This window comes from Cydia splendana, chromosome 15 (genome assembly GCF_910591565.1).
Source record: "Cydia splendana chromosome 15, ilCydSple1.2, whole genome shotgun sequence".
NCBI classification, from domain to species: Eukaryota; Metazoa; Arthropoda; class Insecta; order Lepidoptera; family Tortricidae; genus Cydia; species Cydia splendana.
This window is the reverse complement of record NC_085974.1, coordinates 15,753,080-15,778,380: the sequence shown is the minus strand read 5'-3', so window position 1 is coordinate 15,778,380 and position 25,301 is coordinate 15,753,080. Positions and strand designations below refer to the sequence as shown.

The window sequence follows — 25,301 nt, the reverse complement described above, 5'->3', positions numbered from 1 at the left end:
AAATCCAAAAGGACGTAACTCCACAAAAAAGAACTACTAGGGTCATCTAGTGAACTGAGAGCAAATTAAATTGTCAGCTACAAAAGCTGCCCTCCTAAGCTAAAAAGCGGTATTTGCATTAAATTTTCATTGAAAATACGTCCTTTTAGCTTAGGAGGGAAGGACGTATTTTCAATGAAAATTTAATGCAAATACCGCTTTTTAGCTTAGGAGGGCAGAAAGTTACTTTGACAATCCGCCTCTATACCCTCTATACTCTCTGCTAATAGTAATTATATCGCACCCATATCAAATCCATATTCATACAAGGTGGGTACTTTGAAAAAAAAACGTTGACCTCTGTCATTTGCTTAGGGCACCACGTCTAGGGGGCACCAAAACCGTAGGCAAAAAAAAGCGCAGGCTGCATCAGCATTGCAGTCGTCGTGGAGTAGGTACCTACATGAAACTTTTATACGTGTAAAAGTACCCATCTAATAACGTTCCATCCCTTCTCTGTATGAAATCCTGGATTCGCGCCTGGTTGGGACTAAAAGTAAAAATGTACAACTGTCTATCAAACTGCGTTTTTTATATCGAAAAATTTTCGCGCTCGCTTCGCTCGCGTTTACAATAACATTATAAGATATGATAAAGGTGACATTCGGGTGGCGACTGCAGTAGCATTACTCTGTTGCAACGTTACTGCTGCAGTACTGTCAATTTTCGTGATAAAATGATGTGACTGATTTCCATACTAAAACTAAAAATGTACAACTGTCTATCAAATTGCGTTTATATGTTGAAAAATTTTCGCGCTCGGTTCGCTCGCGTTTTCAATCACTTTCTAAGTCAAATTGCGTTTTTTTTATCGAAAAATTTTCGCTCTTGCTTCGCTTGCGTTTTCAGTAACTTTCTAAGATATGATAAAGGTAACATTCGGGTAGCGACTGCAGTAGCATTACTCTGTTGCAACGTTACTGCTGCAGTACTGTCAATTTTCGTGATAATATGATGTGACTGATTTCCATACTAAAAGTAAAAATGTACAACTGTCTATCAAATTGCGTTTCTATATCGAAAATTTTTCGCTCTCGCTTCGCTCGCGTTTTCAATAACTTTCTGAGGTATAGCGACTGCAGCAGCATTACTCTGTAGCAACGTTACTGTTGCAGCACTGTCAATTTTCGTGATAAAATGATGTGACTGATTTTCATACTAAAAGTAGAAATGTACAACTGTCTATCAAATTGCGTTTTTATATCGAAAAATTTTCGCGCTAGCTTCGCTCGCGTTTTCAATAACTTTCTGAGGTATGGCGACTGCAGCAGCATTACTCTGTTGCAACGTTACTGCTGCAGCACTGTCAATTTTCGTGATAAAATGATGTGACTAATTTCCATTCTCAGCTGTAATGCGGCAATGAACGTCACTCAAGTAACCAAAAACATTCAATGTAATCTCGATGACCCTAGGGAGAGGGGGCACCATGTTCTAGAAATGCTTAGGGCATCAAAACGGCTCTGGTCGTTTGCGGAGTCAAACGATTTGGGACTCGCATTTAATACGCATTACCATGCCTTCCAGAAAAAAATCCAATCATTCGCGAAAGTCAGCAACGCATTGAGGTTACAAGGGGCACGTGGTCTTCCTTAGGAGTCTGAAGAAGACCACAGTGAGTGGCGCTCTAGCCAGGCAGGCCGCTTCGCTTTCGCTCGCGCGCGTATACCTTACTGTATCGTCCGATATACATCTACTACTCTGTCGTTTAAATCACGTGTAAAATTTGAATAAGGGCGAAAAAAACTATTGATTTTGGAGTGTAGTTTTATTTAGTGGTACCTAATTGTAAAATATTTTATCTGGACTGCAGTTTTCTAGCATATCCATCTGTCATCTTTACTTCAAGTTCCGCCTCCAGGGGAGAGGGAGAGAAATTAGGATTAGTAATTAGCCGCTTACTGACACAGACCGAATTCCACGCGGGCGGAGCCGCGGGCACAGCTAGTAGTACTATAAATTAATTTTACCCGTAAAAAAATGACGGACAACTTTCGACTAAAATAACTTTACAGTCAGTGCCTAAGTACCTTTAACCCCTTGAGTCCCAAATAATGTAAATGAGAATCATACTATCTTTGTCTTACAATAGTACTAGCGCCCAAAAGAAAAGGATGAGTATAGTTTTCCTGGTTCTTACTGACTGACAAATTGGTTTGACCAACTATACGTGTGTTTGTGATCAGCGCCACTTCTCCTTCCGCCGACTTCGCACCTTGCCAATACTACTATTTGGAGATTCACATCGGAGCTTCGACGCAAAAAGAAGGAGGGAATATAAATATTGTGTGTATGTGTGTGTGTGTGTGTAATACGTACTAGATCTGTGGCTGTGCAGCGGGCTGGTCTCCGGGCCGCCGCCGCGCCGCTCGCCGCGCCACCCGTCTGCCCCACAAGCACCGAGTTAGCACATGCCACCATACCACTTATTGACTAGTGCATAACGTTGACGAGAAGCTCGTTTATGTTTTAAAATTACACCTTATCTTCCTTTTAGTTTCAATAGGGCTTAAAACTGACTAAAAGATATACACATTTTACAGAATTCAGAACACGGGTTTTACATTCTGGACCACATAAGATTACTTCGTAAAGTTTAGCGTTTATAATTTTACACACGTGCTAATGCACATGCTAATTTATTTTTAATATATGATAATATTAGGTCATTACCTATGAAATTGGCGTTTTGTTCGGAGAATTTCAACGAAACACGAATTTCCATACAATTAATTTTGCGGATATTTTTTTGATGGCTAATTCAAACCAAACAAAATTTTTCCAGTAATTTTTGACACCTTTAAGGTATGTTTTCAATATCTCCATTTCTTGAAAATTGGTACCATTAGAAAAATATAAGTAATTTTAATACTCGAACCGACAGCACATGAAAAGACCTATTTTCAAGGCTTAATTCTGAACACTTAACAATAAAAAATAACAATTAATTGTATGTAAAATCGTTGTTTATTGAGTGCACTGTAGTTTTATTGTAATTGTGTATGTACTTTTGTAAAAAAAAAAAAACTAGGATCAGACTTATATCTATGAACAAAAACGCCAATTTCATAGGTAAGGACCCAATATTTAAACTACTGCCTACGTCAAGTCATGGGATTAGTTGTCAAGCGGACCCTAGGCTCCCATGAGCCGTGGCAAAATGCCGGGATAACGCGAAGAAGAAGATATGATAATTTTAATTAATGTTATTATTTTAATTTGTATTAATATTAACCTTAAATTTGCTATTTAGATATTTTTTAATATATTTCTATTCTGCCAAATGAAAATGTGTCTAAAACAGGCATACTGTTCTAAGCGAACGACTCATGAATTATTTTTAATTAATAATTACGGTTCTCGTTTTAAAACTCCTCACCTATGAAATGCACTAGTTAATAACTGTTAAATTGCTTTGCAGATTCCCACACCGTTTCAAGACAAAGGAAACGTTATGGATATAAAATGATTATTCATCTTGCAAACAATTTTGAATCTTAGCGTGTTGGCTTAAGCTTCAAAATGTGTGCACGACAATACCTTCACCCTACGAAACTCAACACAAGGTTTCATGCGAATACAGATGTAGTGAATAATTGTTTTCCATAGTATTTTCTCGGAAACGTTCGTATTTGTCACGCTACTTCAGTCAACGTCAGTACTTTTTGTTCCGAGACTGACTGAAATAGCAAGACACGTTCGTACGTTTCCGTGAAAATACGATGGAAAATAATTATGCACATCTGTAGCAGGTAAAAAAACTAAAAATGGCAGTAAAATGACGGAAGCGGTGACAGAAAAAAAAGAAACCTTGTGCGCAGTTAAGTTGATATTACTCTGCATAATTCAACGAAAATGAATGGGTCTAAACGCATCTGTTGGTAACGCCTCTATTTTCTAGTTTCAATTGTATTTTCATAAGAATAAAGACATTAAAGACTATTTCTGTGGCCCTAGGGCCTAGTGAATAAGGGTACAAGTCTCGGGCAGCGCAGGTGTAAAAGGGTGTAAGTTCCACATAACACTTATCCCCTTAAGGCCCAAAGTCCTAGGTAGTATTTTTGAAATTTAAACCATATTTAAATTGGAATAGAGTTGCAATTGTTTTGTTTCGTTCAATCTTTAAACAGAATAAAATCAACTCTATTCCCTGCATTATAGGTTCAAATTTCAGTGGAAAATTTTATATTTGTCATTTGTACTCGTATGGCTGGGCCTTAGGAGGTTATGCCCTTTTACACCTAAGCTGCGCGAGACTTATATATAACCCTTTTTCGCTAGTTCTACAGATTTATGTTTTATGATTAGAACATATGCAGTGTAAAACCAATCTTCAGCAAATCAAATCATATTTAACATTCAATTATAGAAAGACATTATACTATTCGTGAAGGTACAGAGCAAGTGGGTAAAAATTGTCCATAAGGCGCATTTTTTCTTAAGAATCCGATCTAAAATCGGCCATATGGCAATCAACATAGTGTTTATTTTACTCTGCACCGACACGTTAAGGCAAGGTAGACCCAGGTTAATTCGTGATCAAGCAAATCGGCCTGAGCATACATTACCTTAATAAATAGAAAATATATGTTTAGTGTTAATAACTCAAAGAATTTCTCCGTCACCACATAACTACATGTTTAATGTCTGTGTATAACTTTACTTTGTCATATTTGGTGTTGTAATGAAAAGTGAATTTTATGTATTATTAAATAAGATTTATTATTTAAATGTGCAATTGTAAAATGATCATCTAAGCGCGCGTGTCAAAACACGTGTTTAAAACTGTATAAAAAAACCAATCACGTTCGAAATTGAGCTTTGTTTGTATGGGATTAAAGTCTATTCTAGAGTGATGAATTATCTTATCTCTGTGTATGATTACTCATGCTATTGTTTAGAAATGATTTAACTTCATCTAAATTGAAATGATATTAAGAGTATTTTTTACTATTTTAGTGTAACAGATATTCGGACTATATGTGGATTTCCATGTCAAAGGGTAGGTAGTTACCAGGTTACCAGGTGGTAACGTTCAGAACTTATAAAACGACAACCAATGACAGAAAACCTTTAGAGCTACAGATTGCACTGGGTTGTTGATAGGAACTCGAGTTTTTTTAGTCTAAATTCGAATAACTTCGAAAAACTTTCAAGTTTTAAGTCCTAAATCGAGTCCTTTATTGCGTTTTTTTAAGCGCAAATCAAAAGGACTCGAGCCTCTGAATAGACTCAAAAAATTATGTTTTATCTAAAAAGAACTCTAGTTTCAACATCATTCTTATAATTGAATCTGAAGAACTGAGTCGGAGGACTCAACAAACTCGAGTCTAAACCAACACTAGGGAGAAAGAATACAAAATCGATTATTTCTCCGAAACTTCAATTTCTCCGAAACATACATAGGTGTTAAATCGGTAGCTCTCTAGGTTTATCATTGGCCTTCGTTTGATCCACGACGATATGTATACCTTTAAAGCATCCATTTTTACGAACTCACCGACAGTATTCTCCTGCTGATTACAGCAATAGACACCGCTGAGGAACAGCGATGTGAAGATGACGAACACGATGGCCATAATGACCGCGTAGCCGTCGGCGCCGTGGATACTGAAGGGTTTCGGCGGCGCGGGCGTCGGGCGCGGCGCGGGGCACGCGTCGTCGCAGTCTAGGCAGGAACACCCCGGGGTATCCTGTTATGTTTTTGTTAATTAGACTTTAAGGTAAGAAAGACAAGGTTCAATTTCCAATAAAGGTTGGGCGGCGCTGTATTCGCGGGGGGACAGGGCACGCGGCGTCGCAGCCTAGGCACGAGCAGCCCGGGGTGTCCTGGGGGCGATGTTTTGTAAATTGGACTTTAAGTTCACAGCAGTAAGAGTCAATTTCGATTAACTGACAAGATGCTCGAAAGAAGTGAGAGTTGACCAAATGACCAGGCAAGCGGCGCTAGAGATTTGCAACGTCTATACAATAGACTACTGTATTCCATATTTCCCGCTATGACCAACTGGAAGAAGTTTCTCGAGGCTCATATCTTCGTGTGGCCAAACTATAACAAATGTTGCGGTGGTACACGACATAAAGTCTTTCAGGAGAGTTAAGAAAGAAATTACACATCAGTACCTCCATATGGCATTGTGAAGTGAACCTTTATGTCTCCCCTCGATGTAGTTTATATGGAAGGGCACGAACACGATCTTGGTGCCCATGAACTCCAACCAGCGCTGCGCCGTGCATGCTTTGCTGTGTTTTGTTTTAGTATGACAATAATGTTACAACATTACCTTGGTAAGCCCTACACTGCAGGGAAGGGTGGGCGGATTGAATAATGTGTAGTTAGCATTAGGCACGGACTCGATGTAGTTTATCTGGAAGGGCACGAACGGGCCCTTGGTGCCCATGAACTCGAACCAGCGCTGCGCCGTGCAACGCTGAGCGCCGTACTTCAGGCATAAGAAGTCCATTGCCAACTTGTTCGCTGACGGCATTTGGACCTGGAAAGGAGGTTTTGATTTATGATAAAAAAGATTGAGACAAGCTTCAATCGCCGTCTGGCGTCTGTTCAGTCAATAGCCGGGTCTACACAGAGCGAGCATACGCGCGTTTTGTGCGCGAGGAAATTGCCTCGCGCGTATGGTCGCTCTGTGTGGACCCGGCTAATGGATTTAAATTCTGTGCCATCGCATCTTTGTTGTCACAGTGGTAATAGATATGAAAAGCAACAAGCATAGGTAGGTACCATTAGTACGTTTGGCACTCTGAGGTAAACGTGACCACTCGCCTCCAGCACCATATTGCATTGATGGAATCAAAATATTGTACGCAAAGGCAAGAAAAAATATACGTATAGAACCGGCACAGAAAACCAGTATTTTGCGCCATGAGTTGTTGTTGTTTTGACAACAAACCATAGAAGCGGAGCGTGAATCTCGAGACCTAAATGCATTAAGCACCATGTTTTTACGACGCTTTCGACGTTTTGGTCGCGTGGTACAGATTGCGACAATTTCATTGTTTGGAATGGCTTCTCTATAGTAATAATAACTCAATGCCTTATATTAGTAACTTGTGTTTACCTGCTTGCACGAGTTATATGTGGCCTCCTTGTATGTGGCTGACAGGTAGTAGTCCAACTCCACAACATTGAGCGCAGTGCCTGATGACAAATACAAAGAAATTAATGTATTATATATACAGTGTCCCATCAATATTGTATTGCACTTTCCTAGAATGTCACGTCAATCGGTACTTAAGGTCAAAACTCCAGAGCATAGGTAACCATTTTTTAGGGTTCCGTACCCAAAGGGTAAAAACGGGACCCTATTACTAAGACTCCGCTGTCCGTCCATCCGTCCGTCCGTCTGTCACCAGGCTGTATCTCGTGATCTGTGATAGCTAGACAGCTGAAATTTTCACAGATGATGTATTTCTGTTGCCGCTATAACAACAAATAAAAACAGAATAAAATAAAGATTTAAGTGGGGCTCCCATACAACAAACGTGATTTTTGACCGAAGTTAAGCAACGTCGGGCGGGGTCAGTACTTGGATGGGTGACCGTTTTTATAGATAATGGTACGGAACCCTTCGTTTGCGAGTCCGACTCGCACTTGGCCGGTTTTTTTAAGATACTAAATGCGTCTTTATTACAATTATTTTGAGTCGACCATTTTGATCCACGACTACTCTTCACGGCGAGCACGTGATGGCGCCGATATGCTTCAAGAAGTTGTTGAGCAAGTGGGACACCTCGACACCAACTGCTCGGTCGTGTTTTGTCTAGTGATGTGCCGTGGGAATTTCCCGGGAACAAGGAATATTCCCATATGGGAAATTCCTGGGAAATTTCCCGGTGTTCCCGGGAAAATTCCCCAAACAGGGAATATTGAAACAGATTAAGTGTATTACAATTTTACTGAAAGCTAGCTATAACGACAAGTAACTGCGTTTAGTAAAATAAAGTAGCCAAAAACCGTAAAATGCAAAGTTGCATCCCAAAAAAAAACTTGGAGAGTGGATTTGCTTACAACATTCGACACTTTGGATGTTTCAAAAAAATATATGGCATCACTTTAAGCCCCCGATGTACCTAAATGCGAAGTCAGATCATTTCGAAATTTTCTCCATACAAATAGATACTTATAAAAATGTTTTTTATTAATCTCCAAAAAATTATGGCTACAGGATTTTTTTATTAGATATTTTGATAATGTAATGCAAAAACATTCACAAGAACCCGTCCTTAACACTCGTATGTAGAAGAATTTCTTGGTAAAAAGCTTACGGAACTCCACTATTCTTATTAGTGCCTAACTTATTTTGACCCTGATTAAACTGTGATAATTTGTATCGATTTTGTTGAATAATGGCGTATTATTGTAAAAAAAAAATAGTTTGGCCGAGAAATCATTCCCAGCAACTATGGGAAATTTCCCACGAAGAATGTGAAATTTCCCGGGAATAATGGGAAATTTCCCGGGAGTATAGGGAATTTTCGTATGCGGGTGAGATACAGTTTATAATGTTTTTTAAAAAAGTTTAAGATGCTAAGTGTTGGCTGAATTTCTGATAATAAAATAGTATATCTATGCGCCATTTCAAAATTCCCATACTTTCCCACCAAGGGAATTTTCCCGGGAACGGCACATCACTAGTTGTGTCGACGGAGGTATCAATATTTTTATATCAACTTACCATTATTGGTGGGAGCGACGGTCTTAGCGACCATGAAGTCGCTCTGCCGCGGCGAGCACGTGATGGCACAGATGTGTTTCAAGAAGTTGTTGAAGCACGTGGGACACCTCGACACCAACTGCTCGGCTGTTTTGATCTTTGTGGAGAAGTCCTTCAGCTGATCGTTGTTGCAACAGACGTTGCCGCCGAGGTATTCGGGGCAGTATTTCTCGAGGACCCACTGGAAAGAAAGAAAGAAAAGTTAATTAAATTATTAACCGAAATGGTCATATATGTACTATTACTACTATTCAAAAAGTGATGTAGTGTAGCCTGGTAGAGGTAGTGTTTGGGAGATTTGAAACGACGTCTGCAGCTTTCGCCGCTAAGGCCATGACCTCTAGACCACGCGGTCACGGCGGTATCCGTCCCTATTGATTGCACTTAAGGTATTATCAATCAAGATAAACTCATTGATGTAACCGTTTTACACTCGGAAACAATTCTAAAGGCGTATTTTTGAAAGTCACCACGTTTACTTTATTAAGATTTAAATGCATACACTTTAGAAAGTTCACTAATCGCCCGCTAAATGTTATCTCTATGTCATAAAATCCTTTGTACTTCAGAGACCACGTCCGTGATATCACTACTGGTTATCGGTCATAGACAATAAAATTGCATTCCAAACAGATTGCACAATCATCGACTGACTAAAGTCGATATTTTTTTCCATGAAATTAACCAACGTTTTTATTAGTATGATATTCAAGATAATTTGTGTATATCCCGTATGTTTTATATGTTTATCGTTAAATGATTCCTTTTTCGCGTTCTTCGAGTGAGGCAAAATCACATAAAGTAGCGATTTAAAAGAGCTCCGGCGCAATACAGAAAACCTATAACTTCAACGTTCACAAAAATGAAAAGGGTCCTAGCAACATTTCATTAAATCATTATCTTTTTCTTTGCATATGAGCTATATTAACTATTTTTCCCCGGTAGGTATATCTATATATGTACATATATAAAAATGAATCCCTATTTCCTTTGGTCACGGCATCACGCGCAAACGGCTGGACCAATTTCGCTGATCTTTTTGTGCTGTGTTTGTTATTGTAAGAAATTATATTTTTTTCTTTCTTATGAATGAATAAAGGTTGACTGGCAGAGAATGCCTTATGGCATTAAGTCCGCCTTTTGTAACGTAAGGTCTTCTTTTGTGCAATAAAGGTTAAATAAATATATAAATAAAATTAAGAAAGTGAAAAAAAAAATAGATAGATATAGCTAGGTGAAACGAAGTTCGCCGGGTCATCTAGTATCAATATATTTTTTCACCCTGTTTATGTTTAATGATAATGTAAACCTTCATATTGTATCAACCACTTACTACTTTCATTCACTTCGTTGTTGGACCGGTAGCCAAAACATGTTATCACTCATATCACAATATGTTGCCTCGTCTGTCTTCAATAATAAATAAGTACCTACGTCCTACGTGTTTGTTTTACATATGAGGTTATCTCCTACCGGATATTTCATAGTTTCGATCTGATTTATTTAGATTTCGATCAGATTCAATAAATGTCTGTGTGACTATTTCATGCATACTAAAAGCAATTGGTTTTGGATTGGCCCCGTGTCAGATCTGATATGAAGGTTTACTACATAACTGGGTAGTGGGTACCTACATAAATATTCATGGTCTATGATGAGTCATTGTTAACCCCGAGACTTACTCATGCTTGACTTGGTTGTCCGTCCCGTAACATTATCGTAATAAACAAAGACAGAAATGAGTTACTGACTCACTCCTCATAATCAAAACTCTGACGACCGGTCTGGCCTAGTGGATAGTGACCCTGTCTGCTAAGCCGATGGTCCTGGGTTCGAATCCCAGTAAGGGCATTTATTTGTGTGATGAACACTAATATTTGTTCCTGAGTCATGGTTGTTTTCTATGTATATAAGTATGTATTTATCCTATACAAGTATGTATATCGTCGCCTAGTACCCATAGTACAGGCTTTGCTTAGTTTGGGGCTAGGTTTGATCTGTGTAAGATGTCCCCTAATATATAAAAAAAAAAAAAACAACTAAACTGAGTATTTATACAAATATTCGCCTTAAGGGTGTAAACCTACAAAATTGAATTTTATTTATTTTTAACTTTAATATCAATGAAGTGTAGTAATTAGTGTCATAACACTGCTCATAGATAGATAGATAGATATAGCTAATGAATGCACGACAAATATGTATATGTTGTGTTATTTGGAGCAAAGTACGCCCACAGAGCAAGTATAAGCATCGCTTTTTCTAGAATTAAAATGAGGAGGACTTCAAGATATTTTGACATATTTTGATATTTGTGAATTCATGAGTACCTACTAAAAGAAGCTACTATTTATTACCTCAGGAGTTACTAACACATACAGCTTGCTCCAAAGTAAAAAAATCGTAATTTGTTAATTTCTTCGTAACCGCTAGACCGATTATTATGATACTTTGTATACTGATTCTAAATACCCTAATGCATAGTATCATTTCGGCTTTGTCCAATGGCTAGGGACACCCTGTATATGATTCAGGGAAAAATATAATTTACTTTATCGTTATCGACCACGCCAAGGCCACTAATCTTGTGATTAGATCCCTAATCGTTTGTTTTGAATGATATTTGAAAGAGATTAATATAATCGTACAAATCATAATTTACCGAAAATGACCGACGGCACATCAGCGGTGGCAGCATGGCTCCATTTTTATCGCCTGTCACTATGCCTGTCACTTTCGCACCTACATATATACTTGTTAGAACGTGACAGGCATGTTGACAGGCGATAAAAATGCGACCGTGCTACGACCACAGTACTATGTTAGGTCCATAATTTCGCAGTAAGTAACTGAGAAATTATGGACCTTACCTCTCTGTAATAAGGTTTACAATTGACAGTTAACAGTGGAAGATGATTTTTGAACGATATGCGAAGTCGTATAAATGCAAATGTTGTGTACTTACCTACACTACCTACCTACGTTTAAATAGATTAGGTATATATGCATGGCTAATGTAATATCTATAACAGTAACCTGTAGAGGCCAAGGCTATTATGTGTCTACAGGCAAAGATATTCTACGAGGTAATAAGGAGACCCTTTTCTGTTGTAGTTATACTATCTTATCTTATCTTATCTTATTATTTTCGGGGGCCCTTGCACCCATAGGGATCTTTTGTGCAATTACCCTCTAAAGAAGATCCGTCAACTACTCAAGAGCTTTTCCCACCATATCCATGTGTCGGATGATGGAGTTCATGGGTAGCGTTTTAAATTCCTTTGGTTCCAGATATCCTGCTCCAAAGTGCTTCATTCTTTGTCTGGCGAGGGCGTGACATTCACACATTAGCATGGTATAATAATATACTCCGCCTGGTACTCTATTCCGAGATTCGCGTATGACCTAACTGACGCGGGCCTACGTCATCATGCTGTTTACAGGTTCTCAAACTTTAAAATGTGGGAGAATTTTTACCAACGGTGAAAATTATTTTAACGGCATTCATTTTAAGTTATTCATGTAGAAACATAGTAAAATAAAACAAATCGAATGTATTAAATTAAACTTTATTTATCTATACAAGACAAACGTTTGAAAAACTAATTCACAGTTACACATTAATTACCAAGCTTACGACGTGAAAAGTTTGGAAAACACTGCGACTGCTGACACTGAGCGTGAAGGAAATAACAATTAACACGCGTTCGACAAGGATGACGGTCAGGGAATGAACTTATCTAGATCCGAATTGTCAAATGTGACAGCGCTATCCTGTGTTGCCAGTAATGTAAACAGAATTACCCGAACGTCTGAAATTTCTTTCGTGAATCGGAAGATATTGCTAACGAATAATTAAAAATGACGTGTTATTGTAAAATTTAAGATAAAATACATATAAATGAAAATTATAAAGAAATATTTTAACTTATTAACCATAGGTATAATTTAGTACCCATGTAACATGTTATGTTGAAATAAAGTGGCAATGTTATTGTGACGTAGGCCCGTGTCACTCTGGGAATAGAAGACCATGTTTTATTAGACCATGACACATTAGGTGTTTTACTGTCTCTTCCTCTTCGCCACACATACGACTATCGGTGTTGTCAGAGTGTCCCATCTTGGCCAGGATTCCCTTGACCCCGTAATGGCCAGTAAAGTTATACTAAATCAGCGTTCTATGTACCATCACGCTCCGCGATTGTTGCGCCATTAAGGGTCCTAGCTAAATTGGTTGTTCAATACTGACGCTATAGAATTTCCAATTTAGCAAGAACCCTAAATGGCATAACAATCCCGTGTGGTGATTGTATTTCGAGTGTTTTAAGTTAAGCAGGCTATAGGGTCATGGATTTAGGTTATGCCACTTTCTTGTGGACATCATAAGACATATTTCTGGAGAAACGCACAGTTAAAGACTGCCAACTAAGTGGTGAAGATGGAAATGTTGTCGCGTAGAGCCATGGCGGAAGGAAGCGAAAGGGATTCATCCGAACAATTCCTCGGAGCACCTACACTTTCTTCCTCGTTTCCCCTTTCCGAACAATTCCTCGGAGGATTATCGCTGCAATGTCGACGCATAGATAGCTTAGTCGGACTCTAGACTCATTTTATAGTGTGTTTTATATCTGTAATCTAATCACAAAGCCCTTTCATTTGATTCACATGGTATCTTTAAAACAAAGAACATTTTTTTTTGTACCGCCGATTTTATGACGTCACAGTGTTCGCGCTTGTCATCTCGTATATTTGTGCTCAGGACATCATACTGATGAATGCATTGATACCCAATACACCTACCCCTATAAGACTTTTAGTCAAAATAACGACTGACTAATGGTAGGGTTTATTCGAAATTTTGCTTCTAAGCTAATGAAGATGAAACTAAAAGCTATGCTCTATCTTTACAAAGAATCTTCTCAATTCTCATGACGAATGTGTAATTTTAACGTACGTATCAGCTGACAGCAGCTAAATTCCACTTAGGTGTTCTTGTCATAATATATCATATCAAGTATAGCCGTTAATTCTGGTTAATCTAAGGCGCGGAACAGACGCCGAACCGGCCGAACCTTTAGGGGCCCACAGATTACCTGTTCGCAGGCCGATATCGTCCGGCGGACTTGTAATCAGTGGGCGGAGTGGGCCCCTTTAGGCAAAATACGCTTATGTACAGTCACCTGCAATGATATGTTACACAACAAAGGCCGCAAAGATATCTGACAGGATCTTATATGTAGAGCCATAAGAGCGTGTCACATATTTAATGCGGCCTTCGTAGAGTAACATACTATGGCAGGTGAGGTACTCTAAATTTTTAACAAAGCATGGAATAGTGAGAGATTGAAGAGTAACGAACGTAAAGAGTAAGAGACAAGAACGTTTCAAGTTTTTTGATTTTTGGGATCTTAGCCAAGATGACAATCGCTACGATACGACGAAGAAACACGATCTATCTATCGCACTAATAAAGACAGAAAGCGTTTCGTTGTCGTAGAACCAAATAGTATGAAGATGTCGTCCCACGACAGTTCATATATTTTCACCACAGCGTCGGTGTCGCTTGTTTTCCCCACCACCAACTTCGCACATGTATGCGTATACGCAACCCATGTGAAGACCGTCTTTATGTACAGTCACCTGAAATAATATATTACACAACGAAGACCGCAAAAATATCTGACACGATCTTATTTGTAGAGCCATACGAGCGTGTCACATATTTTTGCGGCCTTCGAAGAGCAACATATTATTGCAGGTGACTGTACATTACCAGTAATAATAAAGAAAGCATTGATTTAATAAACACTTATGTGAGTTATGACCAAATGCAACTTTCTCTGGTACCGGCTGACCAGGTGGTATCAGAGAATGGATGAATGCAGCTACTTTCACCACCCACTTGTACAGATGAATTAGAGATTGTAAGACTATTGATTTGATATATTATTTGATTAGTAAAATTTATATGAAACTTAAACATAAGATGTATAAATGTTTATGTTTATGAATATGCAAAACCTGAAATCGATGTCACCTCATTATATGTATAATAAATATGTATAAAAAAAACATGTGTATACCATCTATAAATACCTTTCTTAAATCTATAGGTACATAAGTGGTCTTATGACTCAGTAAGTGATACTTTTTCCATGCGCTAAAAGAAAATGACATCATTACTTAGACATATATACGACTATACGTCCTTCGTACAAAGGTATAAAAACACATAATTATATGCACTTAACTAACCGCTTGCGTTGTTACGTTAATAGTCATCCGCTAAGGAATCCTTGCTCAAAATACTACGTAAGGTATGAAATGGCAATAAAAATGTTACAAACCACTTAAATTCTTATACAATGTGCATATACGTCCTATAATCCTTTCGGCTTGTGTAATTACTAATTATAGTTTCTAAATAATTATGTAAGAAGTTATCCGTTACGAGCCAGCGAATCCCTTAGGAGTAGGGTTTGCACGACGGATCCGAAATGTATGGGAAGATCCGCGGATCCGGATCCAGATCCGGATAATTTCATACATTTCGGATCCGGATTGCAAACCCTACTTAGGAGCAAGAGCAAGTATACAACGTAAATAATATAATATAATAATTCAGCCTATAATTATACGTCACACTGCTGGGCACAGGCCTCCTCTCACGCGCGAGAGGGTTTGTATACAACGTGTGACATAACAATTGGAAACCTAAAACGTAAGGACAAATCTATAAAATCAGTTTATATTTATTTATTTAGTTGTCCTTATCGCACTAATCTTAGGAGCCGTTCCCGTAAGCGTGACGGACATATTTACCTAAAACTCTCAAAACTGAGAAGGGGTCATCTGATATATCCTCTTAACTACGAGTATTAATTTTACATGGTTTCAATCTCAATTTTACATTTTCAAATACTCAAAAGTTATCTGGAAGAGAACGCTCTTTAGCGATAAGACCACCTGTTGTTTACCTCTACTTTTAATCTTCTTTAATATGTTGTGTTCTATATTGTATCGATAAGTGTATATCACCGACATAGCCCACCGGATTAGCAAGCTGAAGTGGCAATGGGCAGGCCACATTGCACGCAGAGAAGATGGCCGATGGGGTCGAAAAGTGCTCGAGTGGAGACCACGGACTAGCAAGCGCAGCGTAGGACGTCCACCCACAAGATGGACAGACGATCTTGTTAAGGTCGCCGGAAGACGCTGGATGCGGGTCGCTTCCAACCGGCACGTATGGAGGTCCAAGGGGGAGGCCTATGTTCAGCAGTGGACGTCTTATGGCTGAGATGATGATGATGATGATGAAGTGTATATCTAAAATCGATAAATGATCGAGAAGTCGCTATGACAATTCTAAAATGGCTCGAAAGTTCCGGCCTCTGCAAAGTACAAATACTGTTAAATATGATTCACTGGTATTTAGTAGAATTACGTATGTATCAAGGGCGGTGCGTAGATATGATAACCATGGTACTATGATGCTGTTATCAAGTTCTTTGGACTTCCTGATTTGCAATCACTCGGGTGTAACTAATGTAAACACCTATAATAACAATCATGATATGCGGGCTGTACACACTGGTCGAGAGACCCCGAGCCCAGACAGGCCGAGAACGAGTGTGTATATGCTGTTCCCTTCTCGTCTCACTCTTCCTTGTCTCGTGTCGCGCTTCCCCGATTGGATCGGGGCGGTGGCGAGACTTTCGGTCTCGGCGAGAGGGTCTCGGCGAGTGTGTACAGCCGACAATAAACGATGGGTAAAGATCTAAATAAGATATGATTTTTAAATATAATAAAGTTTATTAGTAGATACTATAAGTAGGTATAGGTACCTAAGAACGCAAGACTTAGTAGGTCGAAAAATCAAGACTTGTAGGAAAAGCTCAGTCATCCCGAAATGGGCAATCAGGTTGAAATAACGTTCTACGGCCGCCCTGGTTTGTATAGACAGACGTACCAATAAATTAATAATTAAACAGACTTTGATTAACCATAAAAGTCATGCATGACGTCTCGTCTAGTTTGCTAATGAACCTCATAACAGGTAAACCTTGACCATAGAAAACATTGAAACTAGGCGAGATATTATGTCACGGGCACCGGAAAAACAATTCGTACATTTTACATAAAAAATGTCGTCATCTGATTTTACAAAATTATTTGTTGTAATTGTATGTGTAAATTTATTTTTTAACTTTATGGTGCAATAAAGGATATTTCACCACACCAACCCGAAGCAAATATTAAATGTGAAATATCAAACAAAATCAAACCAAATCAAATCCAAATGAATGTTATTAAATATTTATCATCCAAGATCATCATTTAAAAGTCAATTCTACCAGCAAACATAAGAAAACAACTCAAAATTTGCATTTGATTACTTTGCCTCACATGTGAATAAAATGCAACATTGCTATCAGTTTTTGAAGTGCAAAGTAAGCCTATCCAAGCTGGTATGGTGAAATAGTACATTATTGTCGAGGCTCGGAAGTAGCTACTTGCAGGCTGAGGATTCGTTTTAAACGGACGACCTTGGGAGTCCGTTTAATTGAATCCGAAGCCAGCAAGTAGCCTTCCAGCCGAGTCATATATATAGTGCTTTTCTCAAAAATGGTGCAAGAAATATAAATATCATAGAAATATTTTACAAAAGCAACTTTCTTACGTATATATTTTCACAGAAAAAAGTAGAAACAATTGAAAAAATTAGCTTTGCCGCCTTTTTATTTTTTTAATAAAAAAATAGAAGTGTATTTTTCTGCCGAAAATACGCCAACCTATTTGAGACAGCTAAATAGTCGCGGTACTAATCATCTGTTTGGCTGTTTAATGGGCCTGTGCCTTCATTTGATATGGCCATTTCAACTTTTAAAAAGTTTGGAACTCGACAAATAATGGAATTTGTATGCAACATTGCAGTCCCAAAATCGAGACTGCAATGTTTTTAACTTTTTAATTTTTGACTGACCATAAACTACGCGCTTCGCAACCTATTTTTTAAACGGCAAAGTCGACTTTGCCGTCCATTTTTGAGAAAAGGGTATTTACTTACTTAGTTACTTACTTTATACCTACTTATGCCATTTTGCGCGCCATTACAATATGTTGTCATTGATGACATTGTCAAGCTGTGCGCAGTACCTACTTGAGTAGCACGCGGTAAGTCATACCAAAGAGAATTTAGTATAGAGGCGTATTGTCAACGTAAATTTTGTAGTGTCAGTAAACTTACTGCCATCTTTCGACACAGGATTAACACTTTTAGAACGCCATAATATGACTTTAACCCATGTTCTTTCACTGATATGAGTTAAAATTGTTAAATATTAAACGGTGTCGCCATCTACACGAGTATAGGCCAAAGGTATGGCGCCATCTTTTCGAGATTCAATTTTTCTAGATTTTCTGCGGCACGTTTTTTCTTAGACTTTATTTATCTACGGAGTTATATATATATATAATATATATATATATATAATAACGTAATAAGGCATGGCGTAGATGACAGGGAAGGTTACAGAAATGACCGAATGGGATGGTCTTATGGAACTATCAGTAGGAGTAGCAGAGAAACCATATGTTGTCAGGAATGTTAAAACGTGGTTTTACTTTCGTCGCATTTAGTAGTGTCCTCACGGGCGGGGCGCCATACGCGTGCAACTACAAAAAGTCCTATATCTATGATGTGAGGTAATTTTTCAGCTCTACTCTATTAGTTATTCTAGTTGGTGGTTTTCGCCACATAAAACGACTTCGAGTTCCCCCGCAATGCACTTCGCACATAAATAGCCAACAGCACTTACTGAACAGAACTACTAAATTCTCCGAATGTTTGCTGTTTTGCTTAAAATAGGTACACACGGATATCGGATCTTGGCACGTTTTAACCAAATCAAATAAGCTCTGCAGGCGTATGACGAATAACGTTATCCACGTGATAAGAGTCATTTTTTAACACCGCGCGATTGAAAGCGATAGGCGCTGTCGTTGTCATGATGTCATGTAGACAAGAACGACTATCATAGCCGTACGTGACGTCTCTAAGCCATAGGATTAAATGTGTCTTTCGGAGGGAAAAGGTACCGTCTATCTACCGTACATAGTGTACATACATACAAGCTCGAGCAAAGCGAGTAAGGTGCCGCACTACTTATTTTACTCTGTCAAAGTCACAAATAAAGTTGCATTCCAACTCAATCAAATATAGTCAAGTCAAAGCACTTCATTTATTAAATAGGTACTTGAAAGTCTAAAGTTTTTATATACATATTTTGACCTTGAACCAATGAATCTATTTTCACCACAGTGCGAAAACTCCAACATGGCAAAACGGTTATAAACAGCATTCTATTTAGCCGACGTAACCATAATAATTGATGTAAAAGAACCTAACAACGAAGGTCGAGTAAAGAGCAGATTTATTTACAAACATACCTGACCATCTGTAGGTCTTATCTCGTCGCACTACGGTTCATAAATGATCAATTGAGAGTGTTAATTGGTCAGTACCACAAAACGATTAATGGTCACCCTTATTGCAAGGACGTAAGGTGCAGGAATGGTTAGTCGAGTGTGTTAAATGGTCAGTATCACGGCGATTCGCAAACCGTTTAGACAATTAGCGTGAGGTCGGGACTCGAGGCGGCGTGGCACTGTTGGCAAATGAGGGTGAAGCATCAATTTAATAGTACTGACTGGGGAATTACGACCAATATACCGGGGATTGCCGGGTGGCTCGAAATGAGACTTATTATATAACAATCTATTGTTAAAGTAAAGTTTTTTGGCGCAACGCAATGTACTGTTGCCATAGATATCAAAATATAAGAAAATTTGCTTCTAATGCTTAGGCATTTAGGTGAGCTTAAAGGTCTCAATAAAAAGTCATCGGAAGATCAGCGCTGTAAGTCGCCAGTATCATGCTCAGACGAGACCATTTCGTGGCCCTTTCTCTTTCCTATGATCTTTCTGTTTTGTATATTTTTTTCTATAAACGAATAAATTATTTCTATAAAACCAGCGCTAGAGCGGCTAGCACCAGCACCATGCTTCTACTTTTCAATTAGGCTCTGATCATACACGTCCATGTCATCAACTGCCTCAAAACATACATAAAACTTCTCAAAACCTGCAGTTTGCAGAATGAAATAACAAGTTTATTGTAAACACAAAATCCGCTGACCTTTTTCCCCAACCTTCACTTAACCCCGTATCTTTTATGCCTTTAATTGCACGTAATATGAAAGCCGAGCTCTCTGAGCTCCATAACCACGTAGAGAGCTCCAAACTACGTAGAAACAGAAGCATAGCACCCGTGCTTGTAAACAAGATGGGTGAATATTAAAATTAGCACGTCCATCAAATTCCAGCTTTGTGGAAAGGCGTTATGATTCAGTTTTGCTTGGATGTTTTGATGTTGGCAGACCGCCGGGGCATTTGTGTGGCGAATTCAACATCAGCATATACTAAATACATCAGAGGACAGGACGTGACTTGTGACATGATAGGTCATGGTCCAGCGAATGTGCTAAAACATTGACATAGAATGAAAAATAGATACCGTTTTACAGATTTCTTCCTGAACGTTGGCTGCCATGCCAAACATTAAATAAATAAATAAATATTAGGGGACATCTTACACAGATCAAACCTAGCCCCAAACTAAGCAAAGCTTGTACTATGGGTACTAGGCGACGATATACATACTTGTATAGATAAATACATACTTATATACATAGAAAACAACCATGACTCAGGAACAAATATTAGTGTTCATCACACAAATAAATGCCCTTACTGGGATTCGAACCCAGGACCATCGGCTTAGCAGACAGGGTCACTATCCACTAGACCAGACCGGTCGTCAAAAACATTGCACAGCTTGAAAAGCGGTGATTCTTATTAACGGTCGTCTTTCTACCGAGGCAATGTTTGGCAAGGTAGGCAATGTTGAAGGAGTTTATGGTATCCGACTTAAGAAAGACCTTCATTCATATCATATCGATTTTTTTTTTTAATTTATTTAACTGTTTCTTGAATAAGAATAACTGAACTGTGCGCAATACATTATAAATATTTATATGAACCACAAAGAGTCTTGAGTCAGTGATGGAACTTCAATTTTATTGGTTTTTTAATGTCTTTGTTTATTAAGATAATGAATATTTTATGGTATGGCACCATATTTCGTAATGTTTGACAAAAATTACACCAAAACAGCCGGATTCCACAAATTCTTAATTATTTTTTTTAGGGCTACGTCGGTGGCAAACCACCGTATGGCCTGCCTAATGGTAAGCGGTCACCGTAGCCCCTCTATGTTTTGTAACTACAGGGGTGACTAATGGGTATTTTAGTACCCCCAGTTTAAGGGGTTGCTGGGCGAAAGTTACAGATTTCTGGTCACCAGATGTGTTTGCACACAAACCCATCTCTACATACCAAGTTTCAGCTTTCTAAGACTTCAGGAAGTAGTCTGTATTTTTTATGAAACTAATTTCATATGGTTCGGACAGTGAAAATTAAGGTTTCTATAAAATCTAAAGTATGACAGGTAACCTAATGAAAGTTGGTATTTTTGATAACTTTACTAACTACATGGTATACTAAAACTCTTGAAGAATCCCCTGCTATGAAACAATATAATAATCTATAAATTGGGTATTAACACCTGCCACTTATTATATATTCGGTTCTAGCATTCTTAATTTGGTAGACGATTTGCCAGACGTTCATGTAACAAAGGCATATATATAAATTTCTATAATACAGACATACATATAAAGAAATAATCAATTCTGGAAGGTAGCGAGCAAAAGCCCTAATATAGGCTAGCGTAGAACTATTATACTTAAATATTAAATATCTTTCGTAATCTTAGGACCATGAAGAGAACCTAGATGTCTAGATTGATAACTGCACTGAGAATTCGCACTGAGATAGAAATAACCAAACCTGTCGTCTTGTGCATAAAATGTGGAGTTAGTTACACTTAAGAGCCAACAGGAGTGGTCATTCCTCCATACAAACGTAGTCCTCGTTTTCCTCCGTGGTTTTTGAAGCTAGAGCAATGATTTTTTCAACACAGATTAATATTGTCAATATCTGTGTCGGACCGTTTTGCTTTTTTTGATATTTTTGTTTTTTAAGGCGCTAGAGCCCTTCAAAACCGGCCAAAATGGCCTAATAGACTATGCCGTAATGAGAGGCGTGGTATTCAAAACTGATATCAATTAGCCAAAAAAGCAAAACGGTCCGACACAGATAATTTCATAATCATTTAGATTTCCAAATTTGGTTACGATTGGTTAAGTTTTGGGGGAGGAAAAAGAGGACTACGAAATCTCGATTTTTGTCATTTTTACGCAGGATTTTTCGACTCAGCTGCAGTTGTCCCTATCGCACTAATTTTAGGGGCGGAGTCAAGTTTCTAAATACGTACACAGCCAGAAAAGTGATGGGCAATAGTCGACATTTAATGTCGATAATCTAGTGATGTAAGAAGTTATCGATAAACCGTCTTGTGTGAAAATATCTAGATCCTAAGATACAAGGGGTTTTGGGTTGAGAGTAGGGAACACATTTTTGTAGTTATGATATACAATCTATTATGAACTTTTTGATTCTAATATTTCAAATTAGAAATCAAAATCAAAAATATTTTATTGCATGGTTAAAATGGGTTAGTCCGACTTGCACTTCGCCGGTTTTTTTTTAATTTGTTTTTATGTTTGTGGTGTAATAAAGAATATTTTAGAGTCAGACCAAGAAAAGTCTACAGCAATTTTGATAGCACACGCAGTGCAAGTGTTATTTATATGTCATAATTTCATAGAAGCGACGTTTGAAATAATACTTGCACTGCGTGTTCTATCAAAATCGCTATAGATTTTTCTTGGCCTAACTCTACTTTAAATTACAAAGTAAGGCCTAAATTATAAAATAAGGCCCATCAATGTTTTTTTTTTGTGTTTATTAAACTTGATATTTTGTCTATAGTATTAGCGGACATGGCCTCAAAATTTAAACCCGCTTAAGAATCGGGCCTTATTTCGTGCATTATATACAATACTACCCATTTTTGTGTAGTCATTATTTATACTATAGAAGCATTGTTTGAGTAGCCAATTATTTAAACAGTATTTTTTTAAAGGGCAACGGTGGCAATATTTTAAGGTCTGGATAATAAGATACAGATCTTAATAAGGATATCAATGTAAGTGAATGTTACCATGACTACCAAACAAACAAATGTGATAGAATTTGCCAGCTGGCATTGTAACATTCAGACAGTTACCTATGTACCTAATCTGAAATATGAATAAATTAGTAATATTTTAAACAGGAAAGTAAACCGAATTTTGGCCTTTTGCTGGACACAATCACAATAGTAATTTGTTTTACAAGAGGGCAAAGTTTATCGCCACCGGTTGATGCATTTGCAGCACCAATGGTAGAAAATGCAAGCTCATCATCAACTGCATAATCGACGTTTGATATGACTATTGAATCCGAGCTTTTTGATCATGAATCATGATAAAACAAAATTTTAGAAGGTCGCAGAATAGTGGATTTAAAATATTTATTTTCTGTGATCTCAAATATCAGGCACGATCATACAAATTGTACATTTGCTGATCTTGCCTTTGTCATTGAAAGACGTAAGGGTTTACACAGAGAATATATATTTAAGTGTAATATGTGCAAAAAAAAGGAAACGATACACTCTGAAGACCCAAAAAGAAAATGTTAGTAAATACTGCTCCTCCCCATGGTTACTTGGTTCCTTATTCAACCTACCTGAAATTAAACGAGTAGGTTAGTAAATTATATCATTTTACATTATAAAGTTAAATGTTTAGGTATCTCAATCACTTACTCACTGGTGGACATGGACGCAAAATTTTTGCCCATCTACTTATACTATCTTATAAAAAATGAAATTTTGAAAGTTAGCACGCTTAAAGTTCGTTTTTTTTGCATTAAGGTAACAGATTTTGACATGTCTTATTAAAAATTACCATTGAAAAATAAGTCATAGCAAATATGTTAGAATTATAAATCATATTAATCATATTAATGAGCAAGAGCACCCTAAACCGGCGAGCGTGTATGAGGAATGTTATGAATGTGAAGGAAGCGAAAGTGGTATGTCAGGATCGTAGCAAGTGGAAATCCGTGGTCTCTGCCTACCCCTCCGGGAAATAGGCGTGATTGTATGTATGTATGTATGTATGTATTAATCATATACTTTTTTATATTCTTTTGCTTTCATAAGTAATATAAACTAATTTTTGAAAGCGTTTTTCAATAATTATTAATAAAAAGACACGTCATGATTGTTTACCTTCTTTCTAATGCTAAAAAATAACGAACTATAATAACCGGGCCTTATTTGGTACAGAACCTTGATTTGATAGGTACATCGGATATTCTGGGCCCCTGAGTTTGTTACGTAAAGGACAAAATGGTGACATGTGGTTAGAGCTGATACTGTGGTTCTGTGCGCTAAGTATAAAAAATAAGCTTCAGCGAACTCATTAAGCCTAGAAAAAACCCTACACCCTACTGCCACTTAAGTCAGTCTTGAGTCTTTGAATCAATTTCCGTAGTAGTACTACTACTACTAAGGTACTAGGAGGTAATTAATAAGGCCTATAGTAGGTATAATAAGGCCTACCTGAAAAATAATGTTCTTACAACAGTGTAACCGTGTTAGTTATTTGAGTAACATATATATATATGTAAAGTGATACAATTAAAAGCTAACAGCAAACCAGTACATAAATTATATCTTATGTACTTCTTATGAATTACACTCTTATAAAGGTTTCGGCTAATTACGCTTAATTACTTGAATAAAGGTAGATGAATTGCGTGCGGTCCAATAGGTAACCACAACTCACGGAGTCCAAAACAATAAGCTGATCAGCAAAGTCAAGTAAACAAAGCCAAGTCACAGTAGTAGAAAGATTATCGAGTTCCGTAAACGTAAGCCGGGTCAAAAAATTCAATCGCAACACAGTAAGTAATAAGTGAACGCCTCGTGGCAGTAACGCACGAAAAATAACATTGCAAATTGTCGGCAATGAGGCGCGCGCGGGTGCAAGCGTACGCATCTGTGTGCGTGCATTACACACACAAATACAGTCTCTCACGCCCCGTCAGAGCGACGGGTATATTCAGCTTGAAATCTCAAAATTGACTTTTAGCTCAGCTCCCGTTTCGTCTTAATAGTTCGTTTACAGCAATTAAAGAGTCGGTATTCTGTATAATAGCGTATAATTGTAGTACGGTAATTAATATAAATGTCCAGTATTCAGGTAAGGGAATCAAGGTAGACAGGAGAAATCTGTTATGTATACTAGCATCTTCTGAGTGTAAAGGGGCCCACAGATAAGTTCGCCGGACGATATCAGCCTGTCAGTTGTTCGGAACTGTTACCTTTTGCGTCTAACTGAAAGGCTGATATCGCCCGGCGAACTGGTAATCTGTGGACCCCTTAACGTCTCG

At 37.9% G+C, this 25,301-nt stretch overlaps 1 protein-coding gene across 1 annotated transcript in view; it reads right to left on the bottom strand.

Moving 5' to 3' along the window:
- LOC134797788 (NPC intracellular cholesterol transporter 1) overlaps window positions 1-25,301 on the bottom strand; it is an 81,232-nt gene that overhangs the window by 26,299 nt on the left and 29,632 nt on the right. The window contains exons 3-7 of the mRNA XM_063770157.1: window positions 8,733-8,952; window positions 7,116-7,195; window positions 6,324-6,533; window positions 5,540-5,732; window positions 2,359-2,424 (exon numbers count right to left, since the gene is read on the bottom strand). Of these exons, the coding sequence (XP_063626227.1) occupies window positions 2,359-2,424; window positions 5,540-5,732; window positions 6,324-6,533; window positions 7,116-7,195; window positions 8,733-8,952 (769 nt within the window). The remainder of the gene's footprint in view (window positions 1-2,358; window positions 2,425-5,539; window positions 5,733-6,323; window positions 6,534-7,115; window positions 7,196-8,732; window positions 8,953-25,301) is intronic.